This window comes from Mustela putorius, unplaced genomic scaffold (assembly GCF_011764305.1).
Source record: "Mustela putorius furo isolate JIRA1106 unplaced genomic scaffold, ASM1176430v1.1 tig00003853_pilon_pilon_pilon, whole genome shotgun sequence".
Lineage (NCBI taxonomy): Eukaryota > Metazoa > Chordata > Mammalia > Carnivora > Mustelidae > Mustela > Mustela putorius.
In genome coordinates this window covers 43643440-43667920 of record NW_025422005.1, presented here as the reverse complement: position 1 = coordinate 43667920, position 24481 = coordinate 43643440, and the positions used below count along the sequence as shown (strand labels likewise).

At 47.8% G+C, this 24481-nt stretch overlaps 1 protein-coding gene across 9 annotated transcripts in view; it reads right to left on the bottom strand.

Moving 5' to 3' along the window:
* The window catches only part of MROH7 (maestro heat like repeat family member 7), a 50414-nt gene extending 29282 nt beyond the window's left edge, over positions 1 to 21132 (bottom strand). For 4 of the 9 annotated variants that reach the window (XM_004751595.3, XM_045064576.1, XM_004751600.3 and 1 more), the window contains exons 1-7: positions 20911 to 21095; positions 12987 to 13021; positions 10909 to 12214; positions 5856 to 5929; positions 2717 to 2806; positions 1072 to 1151; positions 663 to 792 (exon numbers count right to left, since the gene is read on the bottom strand). In XM_004751595.3, coding sequence (XP_004751652.1) covers positions 663 to 792; positions 1072 to 1151; positions 2717 to 2806; positions 5856 to 5929; positions 10909 to 12139 — 1605 coding nt within the window. In that variant the 5' untranslated portion in view covers positions 12140 to 12214; positions 12987 to 13021; positions 20911 to 21095. The other 5 variants (XM_004751597.3, XM_004751596.3, XM_004751598.3 and 2 more) reach the window with 5 other exon arrangements.
* Between the last annotated feature and the right edge of the window lie 3349 nt (positions 21133 to 24481).

Here is a 24481-nt window from a genome sequence, read left to right as displayed (position 1 = left end):
AGGCCAGGATACCCATCCTAAGTTTGCTTGCAACATTTACCATGAATAAACGTGCATTTATTTGTATGGTTCTTTGACAGTGTCCCTCTCCCCGCCCCCCTCCCTCTACTATATCCCCCAGCCCCTGGTAGTTTGGAGTGGGCACTGTTTATATTTGCTGAATGAAAGGATGAATGAATGTGCCTCCCTCTGGGCTGAAACTCCTCTCCCTAAACCTCTCCCCTGGACCCTACATCCTACACTAAGGGTCACCTCTACCCACTTCTGGGACCACCCTTCCCAGGCTGGAAGACACTCACAGGAGCCCCTTGACGTTCTACCCTCATCCCAGCTAGGCATCACCCCAGCTCAGCCAGTCCTCAGCCCTCCTCCTCCCACTCCCAGCCACCTCCTCTGGCAGCACCAACACAGGCTCACATCCCTCTCTTAGGGCAGAACCCACAAGTGGACAGAGCATCCCAGACGAGCAATTCCTTATTCTGAAGATTCACTCATTCACCGAATATTTATCAAGAGCCTGCTCAGGCCAGGAGAGGCAAGGTCATGCAGCTTGAGTAGGGGTGTGAAGATTCACATCTACCTTCTGCAATGCTCTTTCTCTCCCCGCTAGGAGGTCAGAAATGCACCTTTGTCTAAGGACCTGGACAGCCCTGAGGACTCACCTGTATGGCCTCAGCCTTGGCCTCGTCTTTCTCCTGCATAGCCTGCACGGAGGGGAGGGAGAACACACTCTTCACGCACGTGCTCACCAGCTCTGCTCTTTCTTGCCAGCCCAGGATAGGCTGGGAGTGACTGAAAGCAAGGGGGATGGGGAGGCAGTGAGGGAGGGGCCCTGTGGCCGGAAGCAGGAAGCTAAGGATGAGGGGCAGGGAGGAGGGCACCTAGCTGGAGGCTGGGGCATGGCCTGAGCAAGATGAGGTCGGGAGGAGGGAAGTGGGTGTGCAGGATGGGGCCTGAGGAGAGGAAAAGGCCCAGGAGTGGGTGGGGCACTGAGGACAGGCCCCAGGGGAGAGAGGTGGAGCCCAGGGAAAAAGGGAGAGGGCTGGAGGTCTGGGAGGGGGCTGTGGACACCTCAGCTGGGTCAGGGTCTCCATGGCCTGCCAGCGGACAGTGCTTGAGAGGGAATCCAGTGGCTCCTCCTGGATCTGCCTCTGGACAGGGGACCACAGAGGGGTCAATGAGGGAGCAAGTCCACTGCAGACCACCAGGACCGAGGCCGCTGTTCCGCACAGGGCGCGGGGCTGTGCCAGCCCCTCAGCCTGGACAGAACTCCCCACCTCCACACCATGCAGGGCCTCCTCTGGGGAGAGCTGGCTCATGGCTCAAACCGGGTCCTGGGCTCAGTTCAAGGCCACCAAATACACACCACACCTTAACCAGCCACACCCCACACACAGGGCCCAGCAAGAACTGCTTCAGCAGCCCCGTGGTAAGGAGGTATATTTAAGCCATGGGCTGGCCCAAAGCAAAAAAAGCCACCATGAATGGCTCTGGAAGAGGGTCCACTTGAATTCCTTTAAAATTGTCCTAAGGGCGCCTGGGAATGGCTTAATCAGTTAAGCGGCTGCCTTCAGCTCAGGTCATGATCTCAGGGTGCTGGGATCAAGTCCCCTGTGGGGCTCTCTGCTTGGTGCTGAGTCTGCTTGCCTCTCTCTCTGCCCCTCCCTCAGCTGGTGCGTGCACTCTCTCTCAAATAAATAAATAAAATCTTTAAAAACAAAATAAAGGGCACCTGGGCGGCTCATTGGGTTTGACCTCTGCCTTTGGCTCAGGCCCTGATCCCAGGGTCCTGGGATTGAGCCCCAACATTGGGCTCCTTGCTCAAGGGGGAGCCTACTTCTCCCTCTGCCTCTGCCTGCTGCTCCATCCACCCACCCCACCCTGCCCCCCCCCCGCCCCACTCATGCTCTCTCTCTCTCAAATAAAATCAAATCTTAAAAATAAATAAAAGGGTGCCTGGGTGGCTGAGTGAGTTGGGCCTCTGCCTTCAGCTCAGGTCATGATCTCAGGGTCCTGGGATAGAGCCCCAAGTCAGTCTCTCTGCTCAGCGGGGAGCCTGCTTCCCTACCCCCACCCCCCACCCCCTGCTGCCTGACTCTATGCCTACTTGTGATATCTCTCTGTCAAGTAAATAAAGAAATAATAAAATAAAAACGTCCAAATAATTACTTCTCACTTTTGATCTCCCATCTACATACAATAGGGGCTCAATTAATGTTGGTTGAATGAAGTTATCAAAGGCAAGGATTTGCTCTCTTTAAAGGACACAAAGCTAAATATAATTTTGGGGACTTCAGCGGCCCAAACCATTCCAGTGGATAACTGGGAAGTGAATGTATTTTGCCAAATAATAAGGAAACTCTTGGAAGTTTCCACACCAGGAGGAGTGTCTGGGACAAGAATGTGTTAAACAGTCACAACTGTTCACAGGGACTTGTGCTCTACAGTGATCTAACCACTGGGTTACATCCTTCCAAGAAGAGAGCCCACACACAGGCATTATTACCACAGGTACTGAGGAGATGAGAAGAGCCAGGCTCACAGAAGGAAAAGGGGTTGAGCTCCCTCAGCGGGGTGGAGGGCAGTTAGAGGTGGACCGCGGCTCACATCCAAGTGTCCTGCACCCATCTCTGTCCTCCTCCCACCTCAAGCCTTGTCTCGTCCGTTGGGCAGACCAAGACTCCCACCTCCTCCCCACCCAATGCCACAGGCCCACCCAGGGTTCCCACACCATCATCTTCTTCATCATGGTCTTCTTCTCGCCTTCCCCTTCCTGGCGTTTCTGGAGGGCGATGACATTCTCCACCTGGGAGGCAGCAGAGGGCAAAACCACAGGGTGAGAGTCACAAGGACCCCGCCCTCAGGGCTGGCCCGCACATCCCCACCATACAGGGCCAGCTCGTCCCCAGCCTCCAGCCCCCAGCATGTGCTCCAGAGAAATGAGAAACCAAGGTGACACTTGAGGTGGGGTACAGATTCAGGAAGGCTGTGGTGGCAGTGGGGGAGGGGTTGGATAATCCCTGAAGGGCAGCATTTGGAGGAGGACCAGATTTCAGGCCCTGCAAAGCACTCCCCCTCTCTGGTCTCCCTCTCTTGGGGGAGAGGAGGCAGGAGCTGAGGGGACAGAAGAGGTGCTGTCACCTCCTGCCGAAATCCCACCATGAGTGATACCTTTCAAGGGCTTTCTAGTACCCACTCTTAAGGACACATCCTAGTCAGGTCAAGGTGTTTCACCAGCTGAGAGAGGGAATACCTTTACTAATGTCCAATTAATCTATGTGTGCTCATCATCTTAAGGCAGAAGAACAAAACTCATGAAATAGATAAACTAACTTCATCCAGGGAAGAAAGCAAAAGCAAGTGAACCCGATGGGCAGTGTGGTGGGTGCGAGAGGCCACACATTCTTGGCCATCGCAATCAAGAGGACAGAAAGCCCTAGAATCAGGGCTCATCTTAGGGCTTGCTTAGATCAACAGAAGGCCATGAAGTGATGACGTGCCAATTCCTGGCCTAGCCCTTCAGGGAACTGGCCGCCTTTTCCTTCTGGAACCCAGCCACCATGCCACAAGGAAGCAAGGCTAGATATAGGACGATGATGCCATGTGAAAGGTGACATTCCAGCCCCTGCTCCCAGGTAACCTCAGGCTATAGCACAGAGAGCAGAAGAGCCACCTCACTGAGCCCAGAGGGTTTCAGAATTGTCACACAATCCAGCAAGTTCATTTAGCTGAAGAAAACAAAAGCACTCATTCTAAAAGATGTGGGTTCTATGGTTGACTGTGGCATTATTCACACCAGTCAAGATACTGAAGGAACCTGAGTGTCCACCGATAGATGAGTGGATAGAGAAGGTGTGTGAGATCTGTACACACACACACACACACACTGGAATGTAACTCGGCCATAAAAAAGAATGAGACCTTGCCACTTGCAACCACATGGATAGGCCTAGAGGATATAATGCTAAGTGAAATCAGTCAGACAGAGAAAGACAAATACCACACGACTTCACTTGCATGTGGGACAGGAAAAACAAAACAAATGAACATACAAAACAGATTCATAGATACAGAAAACGTTCTCGTGGTTGCCAGAGAGAACGGGAGGTGGGGTGGGGCTGGGCAAAACAGGAGAGGGGGATTAAAAGGTACAAACATCCCATTATAAAACAATTAGGACACAGGGATGCAATGTACAGCATAAGGAATACAGCTGATAATATTTTAACAGCTTTGTATGGTGACAGATGGTAGCGAGATTGATCCTGGTGATCTCTCGGTCCTCTATTTAAATGCTGAATCACTATGTGGTACACCTGAAACGAACATAATACTGTACTCACTTATAATATTGTACATGCTTCAGTTAAAAATAAATAAAAATTAAAATTTTTCAAAATTTTCAGGATCAGGAGAAATGGGGCCCCTCAGTCCTTATTCCCCCAGCAGAGTGAACTTTTAGACCACTAAGTTTTGGGGTGGTTTGCTAAATTACAACTGACAACTTAAACTGCCAAAGTGATGATAGAGGGATAGCTAATAGATTGAATGGTCATGGGAGACCTCTCAGAAGAGCCAATGTTTGGGTTGAGTCCTGAATGACAAGAGAGAGGTAACCATTAAAAAAGGGGGGGGGGAGGTAACCATGTAAAGAACTAGAGGAAATTCTGCCTATTTCCCCAATCTAGAATGTTACTTCACTGTTATATCTCTAGTACCTGAAACAATGCCTTGCACATAGTAGGGACTCAACAAAATGTGTTGACTACCTCTAGTAATGAACTCTATTTATTGCAGGCACTGTGCTCAGTGTTGTGCGTACATTAACACAGGCCTCCACTTCAACTTTATTATGCCCATTTTGTAGCTGTGAAGAAACTTACTGGCAGAAAAGACAAATGCAAAGGCCCTGGGGCAGGAATGAGTATGCCATGTGTGAGAAACCGAGAAAGGCCAGTGTGGCAAGAACAAGATAGACAACCAAGGGAAAGCCATGGGATGAGGATGGATATTCCTAAAATGCCAGACCTCTTATATTAGTCCTGGCGCCCTGTCCCCATGCCCCACCCCGGGGCACTCCAGGGACTGGAGTTTGCCTCTGAAGCAGCCTGAGGGCAGTGCCTCCCTCCCGCTTGGCCTGGCCTGGGTGGATCCCACCGCTGGGCTCCATCCACCCGCCAGTCTCCCTGACTATGGGTGTGTTCACACTCACATCCACCAGTCTGTCCAGTCTGCCCCCACTGGCCTTCACCAAGTCCTGTGGGTGCTAGCTTTCTCTGGCCTCCTGACCCAAAACCTGGGCTGGGGCTGTGTCCTGAAAAGGGTCAATCCTAACCTTTCTTCCCCTTTTAGAGACCCTCTCACAATGGATTCAGTTGCTTAAAAAACCTTTGTTGAGCACCTATAATGTTCCAGACACCATTCTAGATGCTGGGAATAGAGTTGAGAGTAAGACAGACCTGATTCAGGGGGTTCCTGGGTGGCTCAGTTGGTTAAGCGTCTGCCTTTGGCTCGGGTCAGGATCTCGGGGTCCTGAGATCAAGGCCACCTCAGGCTCCCTACTCAGAGGGGTCTGCTTCTCCCTCTCCTTCTGTCTGCTCCTCCCACCCCACTCGTGTGTGTTCCCCTCTCTCTAAAAAAAATCCTTGATTTATGGAGGATACATTGCAGTGTGAGAGGCTAACAAAAACCAAGGTGAACTAGTAAAGCACAGTGTATACCAGATGGTAATGAATCCCATGGAGAAAAGAAGAGCCGGGCAGAGAAACAGGAACCACTGGGGCTGCAGAGTGGAGGAGGAGGAGGGGGGAGGGGTACCCCAGGGAAGTCCACTGGGGCTTGGACAGGAAGCCTACCAGAGCCATCTTGTTGTCATCATCTCTCTTCCCTGGCACCTTCAGCAGGCATGAGGTCACTTCATCGAAGATTCCTGAATGTCACAGTTTCAATGAGGAGACAAGAGGGAAGGTGCCACAGCCCTGTCTCCCCTCCCCCACTAGCCCCCTCCAATCCTTATGCCCTTAGCTGCCAGACAGAGCTACCTTCCTCAAAAGCCTTCAGTGGCACCATAAAGCCACTATTCTTGTTAGCACCCTCAAGTCTCTGCCTGATCTGGGACCCCTGCCCACCTCCCCAGCCTGTGTCCTGCTGCTCTCCTCTCTCTCGCCATGCTCTGGCCTCAGCCCTTCTTCTGGGCCAGGACAATCTTCTCCCTCAGGGCCTTTGCACAGGTGGTCTCCTCTACCTGGGCGCATCCACTACCACACCCCATTGCACAGCTAGGGCTCCCCTCCTTCAAATTTCTGCCTGTCTGCCACTGCTCGGCAAGGCCTCCCTGACCTTCAGGGTGAAAGAGCTGTTACCACAACATATAATTAAACTCTGATTAATTATATCTGTTTTGTCAGCCCTGGATTTCCTCATCTTTCTTTCTGGTGAAAGAGGCCCTTCTTCTCTGTGGGCTACCCTTTCCCTGGATCTAGGGAAGCTGAATTATGCAAGCACACACATCACCCCTTCTTCAGGTAGGGCTGGGCCTGGAACCCAAGCTTGACCAATAAAAGCAACCCATGCCCCCCGCCACACTGAACAGGACTGATAGACCCCCTATTAAAGAGACTGAGGGGAACCCAAAAGAAAATAGGTCTCTTTCCTTCTGAGGGCCTATGAGTGCCTAGAACTTGTTTCAGGGCCATCTCGGCCACCAGGGCTTCAGGAGGAAGGAGCCAATAGGGAGAAGCAGAGACACCAATAGTCGTGAACATAGCTTGCTTCAAGATCTCATCTCCTAGGTTCCCTTTTCCACTAAAAGGTACAAACCTCCTCAGAGAAATGGCTGAGTCTGAGATTTGGGCAAGAACGTGCAGAATGAGCCCGAAACGTCTGGTAGCAGAAAACAAGAGAGCTCCAAGAATGATGGGGACATGTCATTGGGACGTGAAAGCTCGCTTAAAGGGGATCCCACTGGCCAAAATGGGAATGATTTGAGGATCACGATAAATAGCAGTAGCGACAGATTATAATTCATTGAATGACCTAAGGAATCATGAGTCTGTACTAATAAGAACAAGTACACAAATAGCTGAAAGTTTGATGGGAAATGGGATGCTTACAGAGTCTCCACGTACCTCTCCACACAACATCTATTACAAACAGAGGGTAGTGCCACTAGCATCTACTGGGGACAGTCCGGGTATCCATCTTACAAAGCACAGACCAGCCGCTCCATACCTACATCCATGCCGCAAAGAATTATCTGACACAAAACATCAGGAGCACCAACGTTGAGAAAGCCTAGCCCCAGGAGATAGGGTATTGAATGGGAAAGGTCACAGGGGACGCTTCTGGGCTGCTGGGGAAGATCTTTGTCTGGTTCTCTGCAGTGGTTACCAGCTTGCATACATATGTAAATGCTCATGGAGCTGTATTTGAGATTCTTAGTACACTTTACATTCTACTGATACAGGCAGGGTCTATTTCCTGAAAACATTTTGTCTTTACAAATGCAAATGGACAAGCCTTGCCTGGGTGGCTCAGCTGGTTGGGCGTTGACTCTTGTTTTCTCTTCGCCTCCCATAATGACCTCAGGGTTGTGGGATGACCTCCTACTCAGGCTCCACGCTTAGGGGCGGAGTCTGCTTGTCCCTCGCGATCTGCTCCTTCCCGGGCTTACTCTCTCTCTCAAATAAATAAAATCTTTAAAAAATTCAAATGGGCAGAAAGTTCCTATTAAAAAGCAAAGATTGGGGGCGCCTGGGTGGCTCAGTGGGTTAAGCCTCTGCCTTCGGCTAAGGTCATGGTCTCAGAGTCCTGGGATCGAGCCCTGCATCGGGCTCTCTGCTCAGCGGGGAGCCTGCTTCCTCCTCTCTCTCTGTCGGTCTCTCTGCCTACTTGTAATCTCTGTCTGTCAAATAAATAAATAAATAAATCTTTAAAAAAATAAATAAATAAAAATAAAAAGCAAAGATTGGGGGCACCTGGCTGCAATCAGAAGAGCAGGTGACTCTTGATCTCAGGGTCAAATCAAGCCCCACATGGAGTGTAGAGATTACTTAACTACATAAAACTATTTTTTTAAGAGATTTTATTTACTTATTTGACAGAGAGAGAGAGAGTGAGAGAGAAAGCCGGAGTGGGGGGAGGGTCAGAAAGAGAAACAGACTCCCTGCAGAGCAGGAATCCTGACGTGGGACTCGAGCCTGGGACTCTGAGATCATGGCCTGAGGGAGAGGCAGATGCTTAACTGACTGAGCCACCCAGGCACCCAGTAAATAAAGATTAAAAAAAGGAAGAAAAAAAGAAAAGCAAAGATTGACCCTAAATAGCCAAAATAATGTTTTTTAAAGGCTTTTATTTCTTTGTCAAAGATCACCAGTAGGCAGAGAGCCCTATGTGGGGCTCAATCCCAGGACCCTGAGACCATGACCTAAGCCAAAGGCAGAGGCTTAACCCACTGAGCCACCCAGGCGCTCCTAGCCAAAATAATCTTGAAAAAACAAATAAACAAAGGGGACTCACATCATACTTTCTGATTTCAAAACTTAACTGCAAAGCTATAGTAATCAAGACAGTGTGGTCTTGGCATAAGGGCAGACATATAGACCAATGGAATAAAATAGAAAGCCCAAAAATGAATGTAGTCAATTGATTTTTGACAAGGGTGCCACGATCTTTCAGTGGGGAAAGGATGGCCTTTTCAACAAATGGTTCTGGGAAGACTGGATTTCCACATGTAAAAGGATGAAGTTGGATCCCCACCTCACACTATATATGAAAACTGCCTCAAAGACAAAGATTAAAGGCTAAAACTGTAAAACCTTTCAAAGCAAGCATAGGAGGAAACCTTCACAACACTGAATATGACAATAATTTCATGAATACAACACCAAAAGACAGACAATAAAGCAAAAAATAAACCAGACTTCATCAAAATTGCACATTTGTGTGCATCAAACAACACTACCAGGGTACCTGGGTGGCTCAGTCAGTTAAGCATCAGACTCTTGATTTCAGCTTGGGTCATGATTACAGGGTTGTGAGCGGCTCAAGACACAGGGCAGGGTCTGCTTATCCCTCTCCCTCCTCTTCTGCCCCCCCTATCCTGCTCATGGACACATGCATGCACTCACTCTCAAATAAATAAATAAATAAATCTTTAAAAAAAAAAGAACACCATCCAAGAGAAGGAAAAGACAACTCACAGAAGAGGAGAGAATATTTGCAAATCTATATGATAAAAACTAGTAGCCAGAATATATAAAGAACTTCTAAAACTCAACAAGAAACAACCAACCAAATTTGAAAAGGGGCAAAAGACTTAAACACCCATTTCTCCAAAGATATACAAGCAGTCAATAAGCATAGGAAAAGATACTCAACATCAGTCATCATTAGGGAAATGCAAATCAAAGCCTCAATTTGATACCACTGTACAACCTTTAGAATGTCTATTATAAAAGTATTTTCAAAAAAAGGAAAATAACAAGTGCTGACAAGGAGAGATTAATAGTGTAGAAACTGGAACCCTTGAACATTGCTAGTGGAAATGCAAAATAGTACAGCTGCTCTGGGAAGTGGCTTAGCAATTCCTCAAAAAGCTAAAGATAGAATGACCAGATGATCCAGCAAATCCACTGGATTTGGTGTATATCTAAAGGACTTGAAAAGAAGGATTCAAACAGGTACTTGCACACTGATGTTTATAATTGCAGCATTAGTCCCAATAGCCAAAAAGTGGAAAGAACCCAAGCGTCCATCTAAGGGGAAATGGACAAATAAAATGTGGTACAGATCTTGGAATTTTATTCAACCATAAAAAGAAAGTAGTGTACACGGTACAGCATAGATGAATGTAGGGCAAGTGAAATAAACCAGACACAAAAGGTCAAATAATATAAGATTTCACTTCCATGATCTCTCTAGAGTAGGCAAATTCAGAGAAAGAAAGAATATTAGAGTTTAGCAGAGCCTGGAGAGAGAGGGCTGGGGGTTGTTGCTTTATGATATGAGCTTCCATGCTGGGGTTGTAAGTTCAAGCTCTATGTGGGGTGGAGAGATTGCTTAAAAATAAAACCTTTAAAATTTTTTTTTGTTTTTAAATAAAATGTTTATGGAAAAATGAGGGTCAACTAATAGCCTCCAAGGCAAAGTGCGGATGCTATTGTCCTCAGAAGAATTCTGAGAAGAACTTCAAAGAGGAATTCTCATCCTACCAGATACCTATTATACCTTTGTAAATACAGATTTACAAAGCCACGGTATGTTTTTAAAAATCACAATATGGTATTGATGCATGAACAAACAAAAATATGTGGAGATATAAATAACTGGGAAAAGATCTTTACAACATCATAAGTCATTAAGGGATTAATTTACAGAACTCCTGTGTATCCCAGCTGAGTGAGGGGCAGGCTCTGGATAGGACTTAAGGCTTCACTTAAGTGAGGACAGCAGACACTCAACAGAGGTGAGCTGAGCCTAGAGCCTGCCTGCTCTGTTGGTCAAACTTGAACCTGAAAAGCCAGGTCTGAAATTTAACTGGAAAGAAAGAGGCATACATTTTGAAAGAAATGCGTAGTTAGTTATGTGCCTCATATTTTGGACATAATAATGCATTATGATATGGAGATATTTCAGTTAGGGAAATTGAAGCTCGGAGAGATTAAGTAGCTTGTCCCAAGTCACACAGCAAGCAGAGGCTGAGCGCTGGATTTCTTGTGTTTAATTAATGCATTTCATGCTGTCCACTGCAGGTGTTCCTTCCCCCACTGTATGCTGTTCCTTTCCCACTATATGCTGTTCCTTCCTCTTCCCACTCCTCTTCTCTAGCCTCCTTGCCCCCATGAGTCTGAATACAAAATTCTTCCCAGGTAGTGCCCTCTCTGGGGCTGTCACCCCTGCTGTACTCACCCTCTGGGATGCTTTGGAAGGCTTTGGTGTCTTCGTCTGTATTGGTACAGGTGGTGAACCCCAGCGGGAACTGACCTGTCTCAGTGCTGACCATCTCGCCCCAGCTCCCCAGATTCTCATCCAAGGGTATGGTGTGGATGCTGTTGCCCTCAGAGTAATCCTGCTGGCTGCTCAGTGTCAGGGTGGAGGTGTCACTGAAGATGAGGCTGGAGCCCAAGCTGACAGTCTCATTGGAGCCCAGGAGCAGGGTCATGCACGAGGGTGGAGAAAGGGTGGGGTTGGGTCCATGGGTGCTGGAGTGCAGGCTGATACCGTCATTGGGGCCAGGAATCAGGGTCAAGCATGAGGCCTGAGTGATGGTCATGTTCAAGTCAGACCTGGGATTGCCTTTGGAAGCCATGTTGATGGTTCCCTTGGAGCTCGTGTTCCAGGCTGCTCCAAAGGTTCCCTTTGCCACAGACCCGGAGATCTTCTGTGACACCACAGTGATGGTCTCGTTGACATCTGGGATCAGGGTCCCACTGGAACCTCGAGCTGCATGCAGGTCTGACTTGGAGGTGTTTCTTGAGCCCGCACCAAGTATCTGTTTGGTGTCTGGGTCCAGAGGAGAGTCTGAGGCTGGAATAAGGAGTGCTTTCGAGCCTGGCCTGGAGACACAGTGGCCCACAACCAGGGCTTCTCTTGAATAGGGCCTTATAAATGGGTCTGCTTCAGGCCTGGAAGGGTTGGAGTTACTCTGACCCAAATCAAAAATCTGGCTTGAGTGGGAGTTAAAGGCCTCCTTAGAATTGGGCCCTGTGTGGCTCCCTGAGCTCAGACCCTGGGTCTCAGTAGAGCTGGGGCTCAGAACGAGGTTTGAGGCTAGACTTATGGCCTTCTGGGAGTTAGGCCTGGAGACATGTTTTGAACTCAGGCCCAGGACTTCACCCGAATGGGAAGTGGTGATCTGGAGGGAGGCGGGACCCACAGCCCAGCTGTCAACAGGCCTGGGGGTGTTACCAGTCACCAGGCCAGGGGACTCCTCTGACACAGGACTCAGACTTGGATTAAGTTTTGGAACAAGGGCTGAGCCAGGATTTGGAGGTGGGCTCATAACAGGAACGAGGCCCATGTCTGAGTGAGACCCAGAGATGGTACCAGAGCCTACATCTGTGACCTCAGTGATGCTGAGACTAGGTGTCATCTCTGGGCTTTCACGGAGGACAGCACTAGCCCCTGGGCTCAGGGCCATGCCCAGTCTGGCAGTTTTTCAATGCCGCTGCTCCCTTCTCTCCAACAGCCAACTGTTGAGCCCCCTGCAATGCTCCTGGGAGGGAAAAAGGCAAATTCAGCGTGCTTCACGTTCTAAGTCATGCTTAAAACCTTTCCACGGCTCCCCACTATCCTTAGGATGAAAGCCCTTGCAGGACTTCCCCGGTCTGTCATGACCACACCCAGCCCACCTTTCCAGATCCATCTACACAGCCTCACCCCTTGAGCTCTGGGTCCCAGCCAGATCCTCATCCCCCCCCCACCTTGTTTCTCTGACCACACCCTGCCTCCTCTCAGCATTCTGCCCACCATGCAATTCTCTTGGCTTGAAACCTCCTCATGCTGTCCTTTGCCAAGCCCACTCCTCCCAGCAAAATATTCATCCTACTTTATTCCAGTGCCCCATTTCATGATCTAGCCTCTGACAGAGGTAGCAAGAACCATGCTCATCTTAGGTCCCTGGGACATCCCCAGCCTCTAGCACCCAGTGGGAAGTCCATAAGTACTAGAACAAGGTAGAAAAGGGCAGGGAGGAGCTCCTTTAGGGGTGAGCCAACTTCCAGCCTAAATTTCTAGAATTACTCTGCAGACAGCTGTGGCACTAGATTTTCAAAGCAGCCCCTGGCAGAGCTACCCACTGGCCTTGACAGTTTGCTTATTCTGGGGGAGGCAGGTTACCTGGAGGAAAACCGGGGGGCAGGCCACAAGACCAGAGCCGCCTCACACCAGCAATCCAGCTGCGGGGTGAACTCCCCAACCCTCCCCGCACCCTACCCCACTCCCGCACTTGGGCTCCTCTCCCCGTTGGAACCATTGGGACAGCTCACCTGCATGCATGGTGTTCTTAAGCAGGACTGGGCCCCTGGGAGGAGACAGAAGAAGACCGAGACAGCTCAAGTGTGTTTTCTCAGTGATTGCTGAGCAAAGTCTACAGGCCAGGCATGCACATCTGCTAAGCAAATCTGCCCTACACACACACACACACACACACACACACACACACACAGAGTCCTCAAGTTAGATATTAATGTCCCATTATATACTTAAGGAAGTAGAGGTCAAGGAAAGGAATGTCACCCACCCTACCAGCACTCAGGGAAGCCAAGACCCTTTCTTTATGCCTCATACCCACCTAACTCCTCCCCAGCTTTTCCCACTGTCTTCAGGACGGTGTCCCTAACTCTCAGCAGGACCTAAAGCAGCCTTCTGTGTCTGGCCTTATTGCCCCTTTCACTTCTCTTACACCTTCATACTCCCTTCCCCACTCCATGCCACCACCACTCAACGCTTTTGTGTTTCTCCAAAGAGCCAGGCTCCCGGGTTCGGTCTGGGTCTTCCAGGATTTGGGCACACCCTTCTCCAGACCCCTTCCCTGGCTAGCACCTATGGCTTCTCCCTTCAAATTTCGACTTAAGAGCCTTCCAGGACCCCCGGAAAGGTGAGGTCCGCTGTAAGTTCCCAGGGTATCTTGTCCACTTCTCCCTTGTTGACGCATAATAATATCTAGTCTCTCCACTAGGTAACAAGGTCTCCAAGAGTCTAGCACAGCACCTGGCACACAGGAACTGTTCGGTAAGTAAGTTGCTTCCTCTTTTAGGACTTCTTCATTCACTCATTTATTCATTCGCTAGCTCATTTCATCACTCATTCATTTATTATTCATTCACACACTAACTCATTCACTAACTCATTTACTCATTCTGTAAATTTTGCTCTGCGTCTTTATAGCTTGGCTTTGGAAAGACCATAGATTTGGAGTCATATGGCTCTGGATTCCGTCCCAGTTCAACTTCTTACTAGTCTGAGTGAGCCTGGGCAGGAGACTTTCCCCATCTGGCCCTCATCCTGCTCATCTCTAACACAGGAAGAATCAAGCCTGCCACCCATGGTGGTGGAGGTTTCAGTGCCCAACACAAAACACACGGGCTACCGAAGGTCCTCTCTAAATGAAAGCTATCTTTCCGTTACTCTTTGCCGGGCACTGCGGGCAGAGAGGCGTAAGGTGCTCAGAGCCCAGTGAGAGCTGCCTTCATTCCAAGCAAGCAGATCATGAATAGTTTCACATCCTGCCTCAGCCCCAGAGCTGATTGGACCCTGAAGCTAATGGAATTAAAAAATTCAGGACTCCTGGCCTACACACCCCCTTTCCAAGAGCACTATACTTAATTTGTGTTCACAGTTTTGCCTTCTTTGACTGAAAGAAGAGCTAAAAAAAAAAATCTTCCATTTCCAAAAAACCCTGGCTCTTCCCTTCATCACCCCTCCCACCTGTGGATAAGCGTGTGTGCGTGCACGTGCATACACACACGCACACACCATAGTTATCAAAGAGAGGCGTTCAACCTGGAAAAATATGCACCAGGTGCAGCCTCTGAGGCCATGTGTTGGATTTTCGAAGGCCTCCATGGTTTGGGCTGTGGAAGAGAACAATCCCCATCCCTCTTAACACTCCATCCCTCTAACAGAGCAGGTGTGTAGTACAGGCTCCCTGGGCAGAAAGCTACAGCTCTCAACCCTAGCTGACCCTCCCTCTTGCGTGAGAAATGAACAGATCTCCCCCACTTTTCCCCTCTTCTTTCCCTCATCCTCTTCTTTCATCTTGCAACAGACAGGCAAGGCTTCAGGGCCACCTGAATGGGGCAGCCCAAGTCTTACCCTCCACCAAAGGGACATTGTGCATCGGGAAGAGTGGTGGTTGTTGCCGGGCTTGGGTGGGACACTGCAGAGCCAAAGGAGCTCGGTACTGACTCGGCAGCCACAAGCTACCTACGGGCCTTTGCTTCCCAAGCCCAGGGAGGGCAGAGGAAAGGTATAAAGCAACTAGCTGATCCTATCTAAGACTGAGAATCACTGATGGATTCCCATCCTCTCTCCTCCGTGAACTCTTCCAGGCCTTGAAAAAGGGTTCCTGGAGCTCTCCGGGGGTGTAACTATCAGTGGATCTTCTAGCTCCGCATGGAGAACACACTTATCAGCTATATGGGCCTGGAACGTGTTAAGTACTTGTAAGTATGCACCCACACATCTGTGTGTGCACACACGCATCTGACATCATGGCACCTGATGCCTAGAGAATCCAAAACAGAACTTGCCATCTTTCCCCTATATCAGACCTTCCTATTCTCTTCCATTTCTAGAAACTGGCAATGATATCATCCTTGTCTACTCTCTTTCTCACCAGCTGCATCCAATTTTGGCCAAGTTCAGCCAACTCTGGTTCCAGAAAAGCTCCCAAATATCTCCCCCTGTCTCTATCACCCTTTCCAAACCCTAGAGCAGATCCCATTGCCTAAGACCCCTGTATGTAGGGACTGCTCCCAACACACCATTTTCCAAATTGAGCAGCACATATCCTCCTTTAAAATTGCATTCAGCGATGTGGTGCTTACATAAGGCTAGACATACAGATGAATGGAATAGAACTGAGAGTCCAGAAATAAACGTATGCATCCATGGTCAATTAATTTTTGACAAGGATGACAATTCCATTCATTGGAGGTAGAATAGTCTCTTCAACAAACGATGGTAGGACTACCATGTTTCAATAGGCAGAAAAATGATATTAGACCCCTACCTCACACTATATATAAAAATTAACTCGAAAAGGAATGAAGATGTAAGTGTCAAAGCTAAAATTATAAAACTCTTAGAAGAAAACATGTGAGTAAATCTTCACAACCTTACATCTGGTTTCTTGGATGTGACACCAAAAGCACAAGCAACAAAAGAAAAAAAGTAAAATAGGCATCATCAAAATTAAAACACTTGTGCATCAAAAGACACCATCAAGAAGTGAAAAGACAGCCTTCAGAATGAGAGAAAATATTTATAAGTCATATATTTGATGAGCCCAGTATCCAGAATATAAAAAGAACTTTTTTTTTTTTAAAGAGGCTCCATGCCCAGGATGGAGCCCAGCATGGGTCTTGAAATCACAACCCTGAGATCAAGATCTGAGCTGAGATCAAGAGTCGGCCACTTAACCAACTGAGCCACCCAGACACCCCCAGAATATATAAAGAACTCTTAAAACTCAACATCCAAAAGGCAAGCAATCCATTTTTAAAAATAGGTAAATGAGACTTGAATTCAACACTTTTCCAAAGAAGATATACAAATATTTAACAAGCACACAAAAATATGCTCAACATCATTAGTCCTTCGGAAGATGCAAATCAAATCCATGATGGGATATTACTTTATACCCAAGTATAATTTTTTTTAAGATATTATTTATTTATTTGACAGAGATCACAAGTAGGCAGAGTCAGGCAGAGAGAGGAGGAAGCAGGCTCCCCACTGAGCTGAGAGCCCAATGTGGGACTCGATCCAAGGACCCCGGGATCATGACCCGAGCCGAAGGCAGAGGCCCCAACCCACTGAGCCACCCAGGCGCCCCCCACTATAATTTTTAAAGTGGAAAATAACAAGGGGCACCTGCTAGCTCAGTCAGCAGAGCATATGGCTCTTGATCTCAGGGTCATGAGTTTGAGCCCCACATTGGGCATGGAGATTACTTTTAAAATAAAAAGTTTAAAAAAAGTTTAAAATTTTTAAAAAGCTTAAAAGTTAAAAAATTTTAATTTAAAATTTAATTTTTAAAAATTAAAAATTAAGTTTAAAATTTTAAAAAAAGAAAATAACAAGTGTTGACAAGGATACAGAAAATTGACAGCCTCAAATAGTGCTGATAGGAAGGTAAAATAGTATAGCCTCTGTAAAAACCAGGCTGGTGCTACCTCAAGAAGTTAGGATCCAGCAATTCCACCACTAGCTATGCACTCAAAAGAATTAGAAATGGATGCTCCAACAAAAACTTGTACCAAAATGTCCACAGTAGCACATTCCCAAGAGCCAGAGTGGGGAAACAACCCACATGTCCATGAGCTGGCAAATGGATAAACAAAATGCTTATCCATGCAATGGAATATTATTCAGCCATAAAAAAAGAATATACTCGCTAAGGACAAACTGAAAATACCATGTGAAGTGAAAGAAGTCAGACACAAAGGCCATATACTGTATGATTCCATTTGTGTGAAATATCTAGAATAATCAAATCTAGAGAGACTAAAAGCAGATTCAGGCAGACAGAAAGAGGTTGCCAGGGACCAAGGAAAGAGAATGGGAAATGACTGTTTGCTGGGTACAGGCTTACTTTTTGGAGTGACAAAAATGTTTGGGAACTAGATAGTGACGGTGGTTGCACACACCATGAAGGTACTAAATGTCACTAATGGTGAATTTTATGTTACATACATTATGCCACAATTTTTTTAATGCATGTACCAAGTAACAGGGTATAGACTCACTTTTCCCTGCTCCTCCTTTCCAAATACAACTAAATATCCTGGAAATGATTCAACCGACAACCATAAAAGGACTCTGAAAGCTAGGAAGAAGGCAGTGGACTAGCTAGGAATCTCAGGACTGGACAGATGACACTGGGTGCATTCCTTGGGGTTTTCTTTTCATCTCCTATATATCCCAGACTGGGCACCAGAAAGGCCCACAGACACAGATCTGCCAAGAGTATGTGTGTGCATACACACATACAAAGGGGGAAAAAAAGCCTGTTCCCTGGCCAAAGGACCAGGGTAGGGGAAGCCGAACAAGAGACAGGCCCCCAGTGGGGAGCTCTAATCCCCAGTCTATATCTGGGGCAGCAGCAGACCAATCTACCTGCAGGAGCAGTGTCAGCAGAGCCCTGCCTCTTGGGGCTCTCCACCCAATGGCAAGGAATTTACCAGGTCCCACAGCTCCTGGCCTCCCAGTGACAACAGGTGGCCAAGGGAAGCACCGTCTTACCCCTGCAGGTGGTACCACTGGGAATGAACAAGAACCCCATCAGGGCCAGAAGAACAAGGCATACTAAGCCTCTTAAAACAACCATTGGAACAATAGTCCATAAAGGCAGGCCAGGACCTACATTCTAAACCTTAACAGGTTGATTGCCAGCTAAAATAGATTTAAGTAAGATCAAAAGTCTCTTAACATAATGTCCAAGATATCAAGGACATAATCAAAAATTACCCACCATACCAAAAACCAGGAAAAAATCTCATCTCGAGAAAAAATACCTAATGCCAACACTGAGATGAATCAGATGCTGGAGTCTGCAAGAACGATTTAAAAGCTGTCATTATAAAAATGCTTCACCAGGCAACTATCAATCCTCCTGAAACAAATGAAAGACTAGAAAATTTTAGCAAAGAAATAAAAGTTATGAAAAATACAATAACTGAAATTAAAATAGAAGTTATTTTAAGGACACAACTGAAAAAATTTTAAATTACTAGGCGAGCTCAATAATAGGGTAGAGGGGGCAGAGGACAGAATAAGTGAAATTGAAGACAGCAATGAAATTTACTTAATCTGAGCAAGAGAGAGAATGGACTAAAAAATAGGAAAAGAGCCTCAGGGACCTGTGGTGCAAAACAAAATATCTAACACTCTTAGGGTTCCAGAGGAAGAGAGAGTACTGAAAACATTCAAAGAAGTCATAGCAGAGGGGCACCTGGGTGGCTCAGTCAGTTAAGCACCTGCCTTTGGCTCAGGCCATGATCCTAGGGTCCCAGGATCAAGCCCCCATTGGGATCCCTGGTCAGTAGGGAGTCTGCTTCTCTAATTCTCTGCCTTTCTCTCCCTCTGCTTATGCTCTCGCTCTCAAATAAATAAAATCTTTTTTTTTAAAAGTAATAGCTAAAAATGTCCCAAATTTAGTGAAAGACATAAACATACAGATCTAGGGAGCTGAGAAAACCACAAACAGGTTAAACCCAAAGAAGTCCATGCCAAATGCATCAGGATTAAACTCCCCAAAACTAAAAACGATGAAAAAAATCTTCAAAGCAACCAGAGAGTATTACATATCAGAGAACACCAATTGGAATGAGAGGATTTCTCATCTGAAACCAGGGAGGCCAGAGAGAGGTTGCACACATGCTTCCAGTGCTGAAACAAAAAAAAGCTGTCAACCATGAATTCTCGATCAGGCAAAACTATCCCTCAGGAATGAAGGGGAAATAAAGATATTCTAGGACAAAAGAAAAATGCATGCCAACCCAACCATGCCATTCCCCTGTAGAACCCGTCTGTGACTCCTCATGGGTTTTTAGATGATGGGGTGTAGGTAAACCTCATATTTTTTATAAGACAGATTTCTGGGCCTCCACTTGGCACCTCTGAAGGGGCTGAGGAATCCGACTTTTATCAAGCTCTCCCCACTTCCACCCTTCCCCGAAGTGACTGGTTGGGTAGGCTGCTGGTGGAGATATCCCTGTCTACAGTGTGATTACTGTGTTTCTTTTGCCAGGATCCTCAGCCCACAGGCCTGCCCTCCCCTCCTGCTCCCTCCATTCCCTTCCCCAACCCCATATTTGAATCCCTCTCAACTTCTCCCAGTGCCTCAAATGTGCTGGCCTCCTTCTTGACTTGGGGCCTTTGTAAAACGCTTTTTTCTTCCTGTAAACTTCCCCAAGATTCGCCATCTAAACCTCCATCACATCCTTTGTGATGCCAGTTTAGGAGTCCCTCCAGGAAGTCTTCCTGAGACCCTCAAATGTAGGTGGGATCACTCTATTCTGGAGGATCACTCTGTTTATTTGTATGTCTCCACTCTAAAAAAAATGAACTTGTCTATGTCTGGCCATCTTTTTACCCTGTTTTCCCAGCACATGGCACAGTGCCTAACACACAGGGGAGGTTCAGAAACATACATGGAGTAAGGGAATGGATGGATGGATGGATGGATGGATAGATGGGTGGATGGATGGGTAGATAGGTAGATGGGTGGTTTGATGGTTGGGTGGATGGTTGGATGGATGGGTGGGTGGATGGATGGGTGGGTGGATGGGTGGGTGGATGGATGGGTGGGTGGATGGGTGGGTAGATAGGTAGATGGGTGGTTGGATGGGTGGATGGATGGGTGGGTGGATGGATGGGTGGATAGGTGGATGGGGGAGGGATGGGTGGGTGGGGGATGGATGGGGGAGGGATGGATGGGGGGTGGCTATCTGACAACTCTTTAAGATAGGTATCATTATCCTCACTTACTGGCATGTTAATTCAGACTATTCAGGAATCTAAAGTAATGTTTGCAAAGCCCCAGAAAATGGCAGTCAGAATTCAAATCCAGGTCCTCTCAACTGACAGCTTTTCCTACAACATCCCAGAGATTTCTGAGCCATGAATCACTCAGTAAAGCCACATCTCCCTGTTTCTCACTCCCCATTCCCGTTGCCACTTAGGCCCTACCCTAGCAGAAAAGTCCAACGAAAACAACACAACTCTCCTGATGCCCAGTTAAAATGCACCAGTCCAGGGCTTTGGGGTCAGCTGGACTGGAATTTGAAACCTACTCAGTCTCTCACCAGTGGTGTGAGTGTGGGCAGGTGGCCTCACCATGCTGAGCATCAGTCTTAATACTCAATCCGTAAGATTAGCATAGGGAATAAAATGGGTAATGTACATAGTGCGGATCACAACACCTGACCCCCAGTAGTTCCCCAGTAAATGCTCCTCCCCATCATCCCTCCCACCAGTAAGGATAGGGTGGAAGAACTTGAGATAAAGACCAAGTCTGGCTTCCAGGGTCTCTGCCTTCTTGCCCCCCTCCCCCACCAAGTCCAGTCTACAGCATTCCTTCCGGGGTCTTCTCACCTCCCCCAACTCTCACCCACTGTACTCTCAAAACAAGCCTAAATTTTCTCCACGGGCCTTGAGCTGCTGCTATAAAGTTCAATGTGTTACCTCCACCTGGGGCATCCACATGGTTACAAAAAATTCAGCTTTAAGCCAAAGGTATGAAGTTCTAACTGTGGAGTTACAGCCAGGGGGAGACTTTTACCCAGGAGGGGTGGGGTCAAGGTGGTAAATGCCTTGTGGAGGCTGTTGAGGCTGCCTCCACCCCGGGACTTTCCCAGAGCCACCCCTCAGCTTACCTAGTCTCCCCCTAGCCCAGGCTGGTGTTATGGTCTTTGTGAGGTCACCATAGCTCAGGAGTTCCCAGCCAATGAGGTTCCTCCTTTTGCCTATACAGTAGCTAGAAGCTGGGAGGTATCCTTTCAAAGAAGAACCCTTTACCACTACTGAGAAATGACCTTACTCAAACAAAGACCAGGTTCCGTGCCCAGCATTCAAGTGCCCCCATCAAAGCCCCTCACCATATGACCTTACGTATTTGTTTATCTTGGGGTGACTGATTCTGAGAAACATTGCAGGTTTGGGGTACAGCATACCTGATAGGGAGGCGTGGGTCGCAGTGCGAAGGGCTTTGGAATCAGGCAGTCCCTGTGGAGGAAACAGGAGACCCACAGAGGGAAAACCCTGGCCCAAGGTCATGACAGTCCCTTATCTCTTCCCTACTCTACCCTGCCTCCTCGCCCCAGGTACAGATACAGTGAGGAGCTGGGTGGGAATGAGGGCCGGGCCGGAAGACCCAGACCCTGAAACCTCGATTCCAGGAGAAGGCAATAAAGGCACTACTACTATGTTGAGTAAGATTACCAATGACTACACTGGCAAATGGCGCTGGGCACCATTTAAAAAGCTGTAGTGAAACTAACCACTAAGCTGTATTCCGGGTTACCCAGGTCAGTCTGGAAATCCTCCTCACCGCCCCCGCCCCAGGTCCCTGCCCCAGGCGTCTCAGTGCTCAACAGTGAATTCCCTCCTGCCAAGTCAGATCTCCTTTCTCTGCTCCCCCCACTCCCCTCGCCCCCGGTTCTGCCTTCTGTGCCCCTGCCCTGCCTGCTCCTGGCTCTGCCCCCCAACCCCTCCACCTTGCTGCCTCAGGGGCCTGGGCCACCTAGAGCTCCTACCACTTGCTTCTTCCACGTGGCCTACCAAGCAGTATGACCAAATTTTCTTTCTCCACAAAATTCTCCTGGGACAGGAACTCCTGTCTTGTCCCAGGAGCCCCTCCTCGTCCATCAGCTGCAGTGACAAGCCTCTTCCTAGAACCCCCTCTGACTCCTCCCTCCTCTCCCCTGACTTTATGCACAAAAGTCCTTCCAACTTTGTCCTGTCCCTCCAACCCCACACCCTCCACTCTGGCTCAGGTCCTCATCCCTGGAAGCCCAGATTTTGGCCAGTCTTCTAAATAGTGTCCACAGGGCCAGCTCTCCCCTGGGCTAGCCGCAGACGCAGCAAGGGAGCCTCCCTGACAACTCATTCCCACACCTTCCATGTCTCCCCCTGCCCACAGGGTACGTCCAAGCTTTTTGGTCTGGTGTCAAGGTCCCTCATAGTCTGTTCCTGCCTGCCTGATTCTGCTCCCTTTGGAATTTGTTAATTCATACTGTAACATAATATGCATACAGGAAACTGGACGTATCATGCCAATTCTGGTGAATTCTCGCCGAGCGCACCACGTAACCAGCACCCAGACCTAGAAATGGGACATCACCCAGACCCCAGAGACCTATCACTATCCCCCACCAAGGGTATCCACTATCCCAACTTCTAATACCATCATTTAGATTTGCCTGTTTTTGTACTTCGTTAAGTGGAATTGTACAGCGACCCTCTTGTTTCTGGCTTCCTTGGTTGAATACTGTTTGTGAGATTTCATATATTTTTTCATGTGGTAGCTGCTCCTTCCAAATGCTGGCCCCCCTCTGATCTCTTTCTACTTTTTACCTCTTTCCAGAATCTTCAAGTAGTTGTTTTTCGGTTTTCTTTTTAAGTATTTTTTTTTAAGTTAAGTAAACTCTACGCCCAATTCGGGGCTTGAACTCACGACTCCAAGAGTCATGTGCTCCACCAAGTGAGCCAGCCAGGTGTCCCCAGGAAGCTGTTTTTTATATTCTGTCCAGAGTTTGCCGCCGTTATCTTTGGGATGCTTGTTTGAAAGGAGCTGCTTTGCCATTACTAGAAGTAGAATCTCGCCTTTTAACTTTTTTTCTTACTTTTCTTTTCCTTACTCGCCTTAGGATTTCTGAATTGGTCCGCCTTCTCATACTCTGCTTTTTTCTCTTCTGCTTGGTGAAAGCTACATATTTCATGTCTATTACCCTAGCCCTGTGAACATACACACTTACTGGCAAAGTCTGAAATTAAGTAATAGCGTCATCCACCTCAGGAAAGCCAACCAATAAAAACCGAAAGGACCTTGCAAGAGTTGTAGTCAGCCACCTGCCAACTCTGATGCTATCACCCTTTATTTTAGCCCAGTTCTGCTTTCTAAACCCTGCCAATGAGACCCTATTGTTTTATGTGATCCATGTGGCTTAGGTTTAACCAATACCTTGGTTAATATCTGACATTTTTTTAAACTGAATCTCGGACCCTCCACCTGAAGAACGGCCTTCATTGGGACATCCAGGCAGCTCAGTCATTAGGTGTCTGACTCCTGATTGCGGCTCAGGTTGCGATCTTAGGGTTGTGCTGTCAAGCTCCACGTGGGGCTCTGTGTTTAGCAAAGAATTGGCTTGAGATTCTCTCCCTCTGCCCCTCCCCACACGCACCAGCTTGCTCTCTCTAAAACATACATAATTTTTTTTTTTTTAAATAGCCTTGGGGCTCCTGGGTAGTTCAGTCGGTTATGCATCTGCCTTCAGCTCAGGTTCTGGGATCAGCCCCACATCAGGCTCCTTGCTCAGTGGGGCACCTGCTGCTCCCTCTGCCTGCCTCCCCCGCCTTGCTTTCTCTCTCTCTCTCTCTCCATCACTTGCTCACTCTCTGACAAATAAATAAATAAAATCTTTTAAAAAAAGAATAGCCTTGGTGCGTTTGGGTGGCTCAGTGGGTTAAAGCCTCTGCCTTTGGCTCGGGTCATGATTCCAAGTGTCCTGGGATCGAAACCCCATCAGTCTCTCTGCTCAGTGGGGAGCCTGCTTCCCCCTCTCTCTCCTTCTGCCTGCCTCTCTGCCTGCTTGTGATCTCTGTCTGTCAAATAAAATCCTTAAAAAAGAAAAAAAGAATAGCCTTGGGGTGCCTGGGTAGCTCAGTTGCTGGGCATCTGGCTTCAGCTCGGGTCATGATCTCAGGTTCCTGGTATCCAGCCCTGCACTGGGTTCCCTACATTACAGGAAGCCTGCTTCTCCCTCTCCTGCTCCCTGTGCTTGTGGGAGACCTCTCTAGTGGTCGGTCTCTCTCTCTCTCTCTCTCAATCTCTGTCAAATGGATAAAATCTTAAAAAAAAAAATAGCCTTTATCATTTCTTTAGTAAGAGTTTGTTAGTGGTGAGTTCTAGTTTTTGTTGGAAAAAAAAAAACTTCATTTTATCCTCTTTCTTATTTTTACTGTATGCAGAATTCAGGGTGTCTGTTATTTTACTCGAGAGCAGCAATGGTAATATCAATAGTCTAGGTCCGCCTGG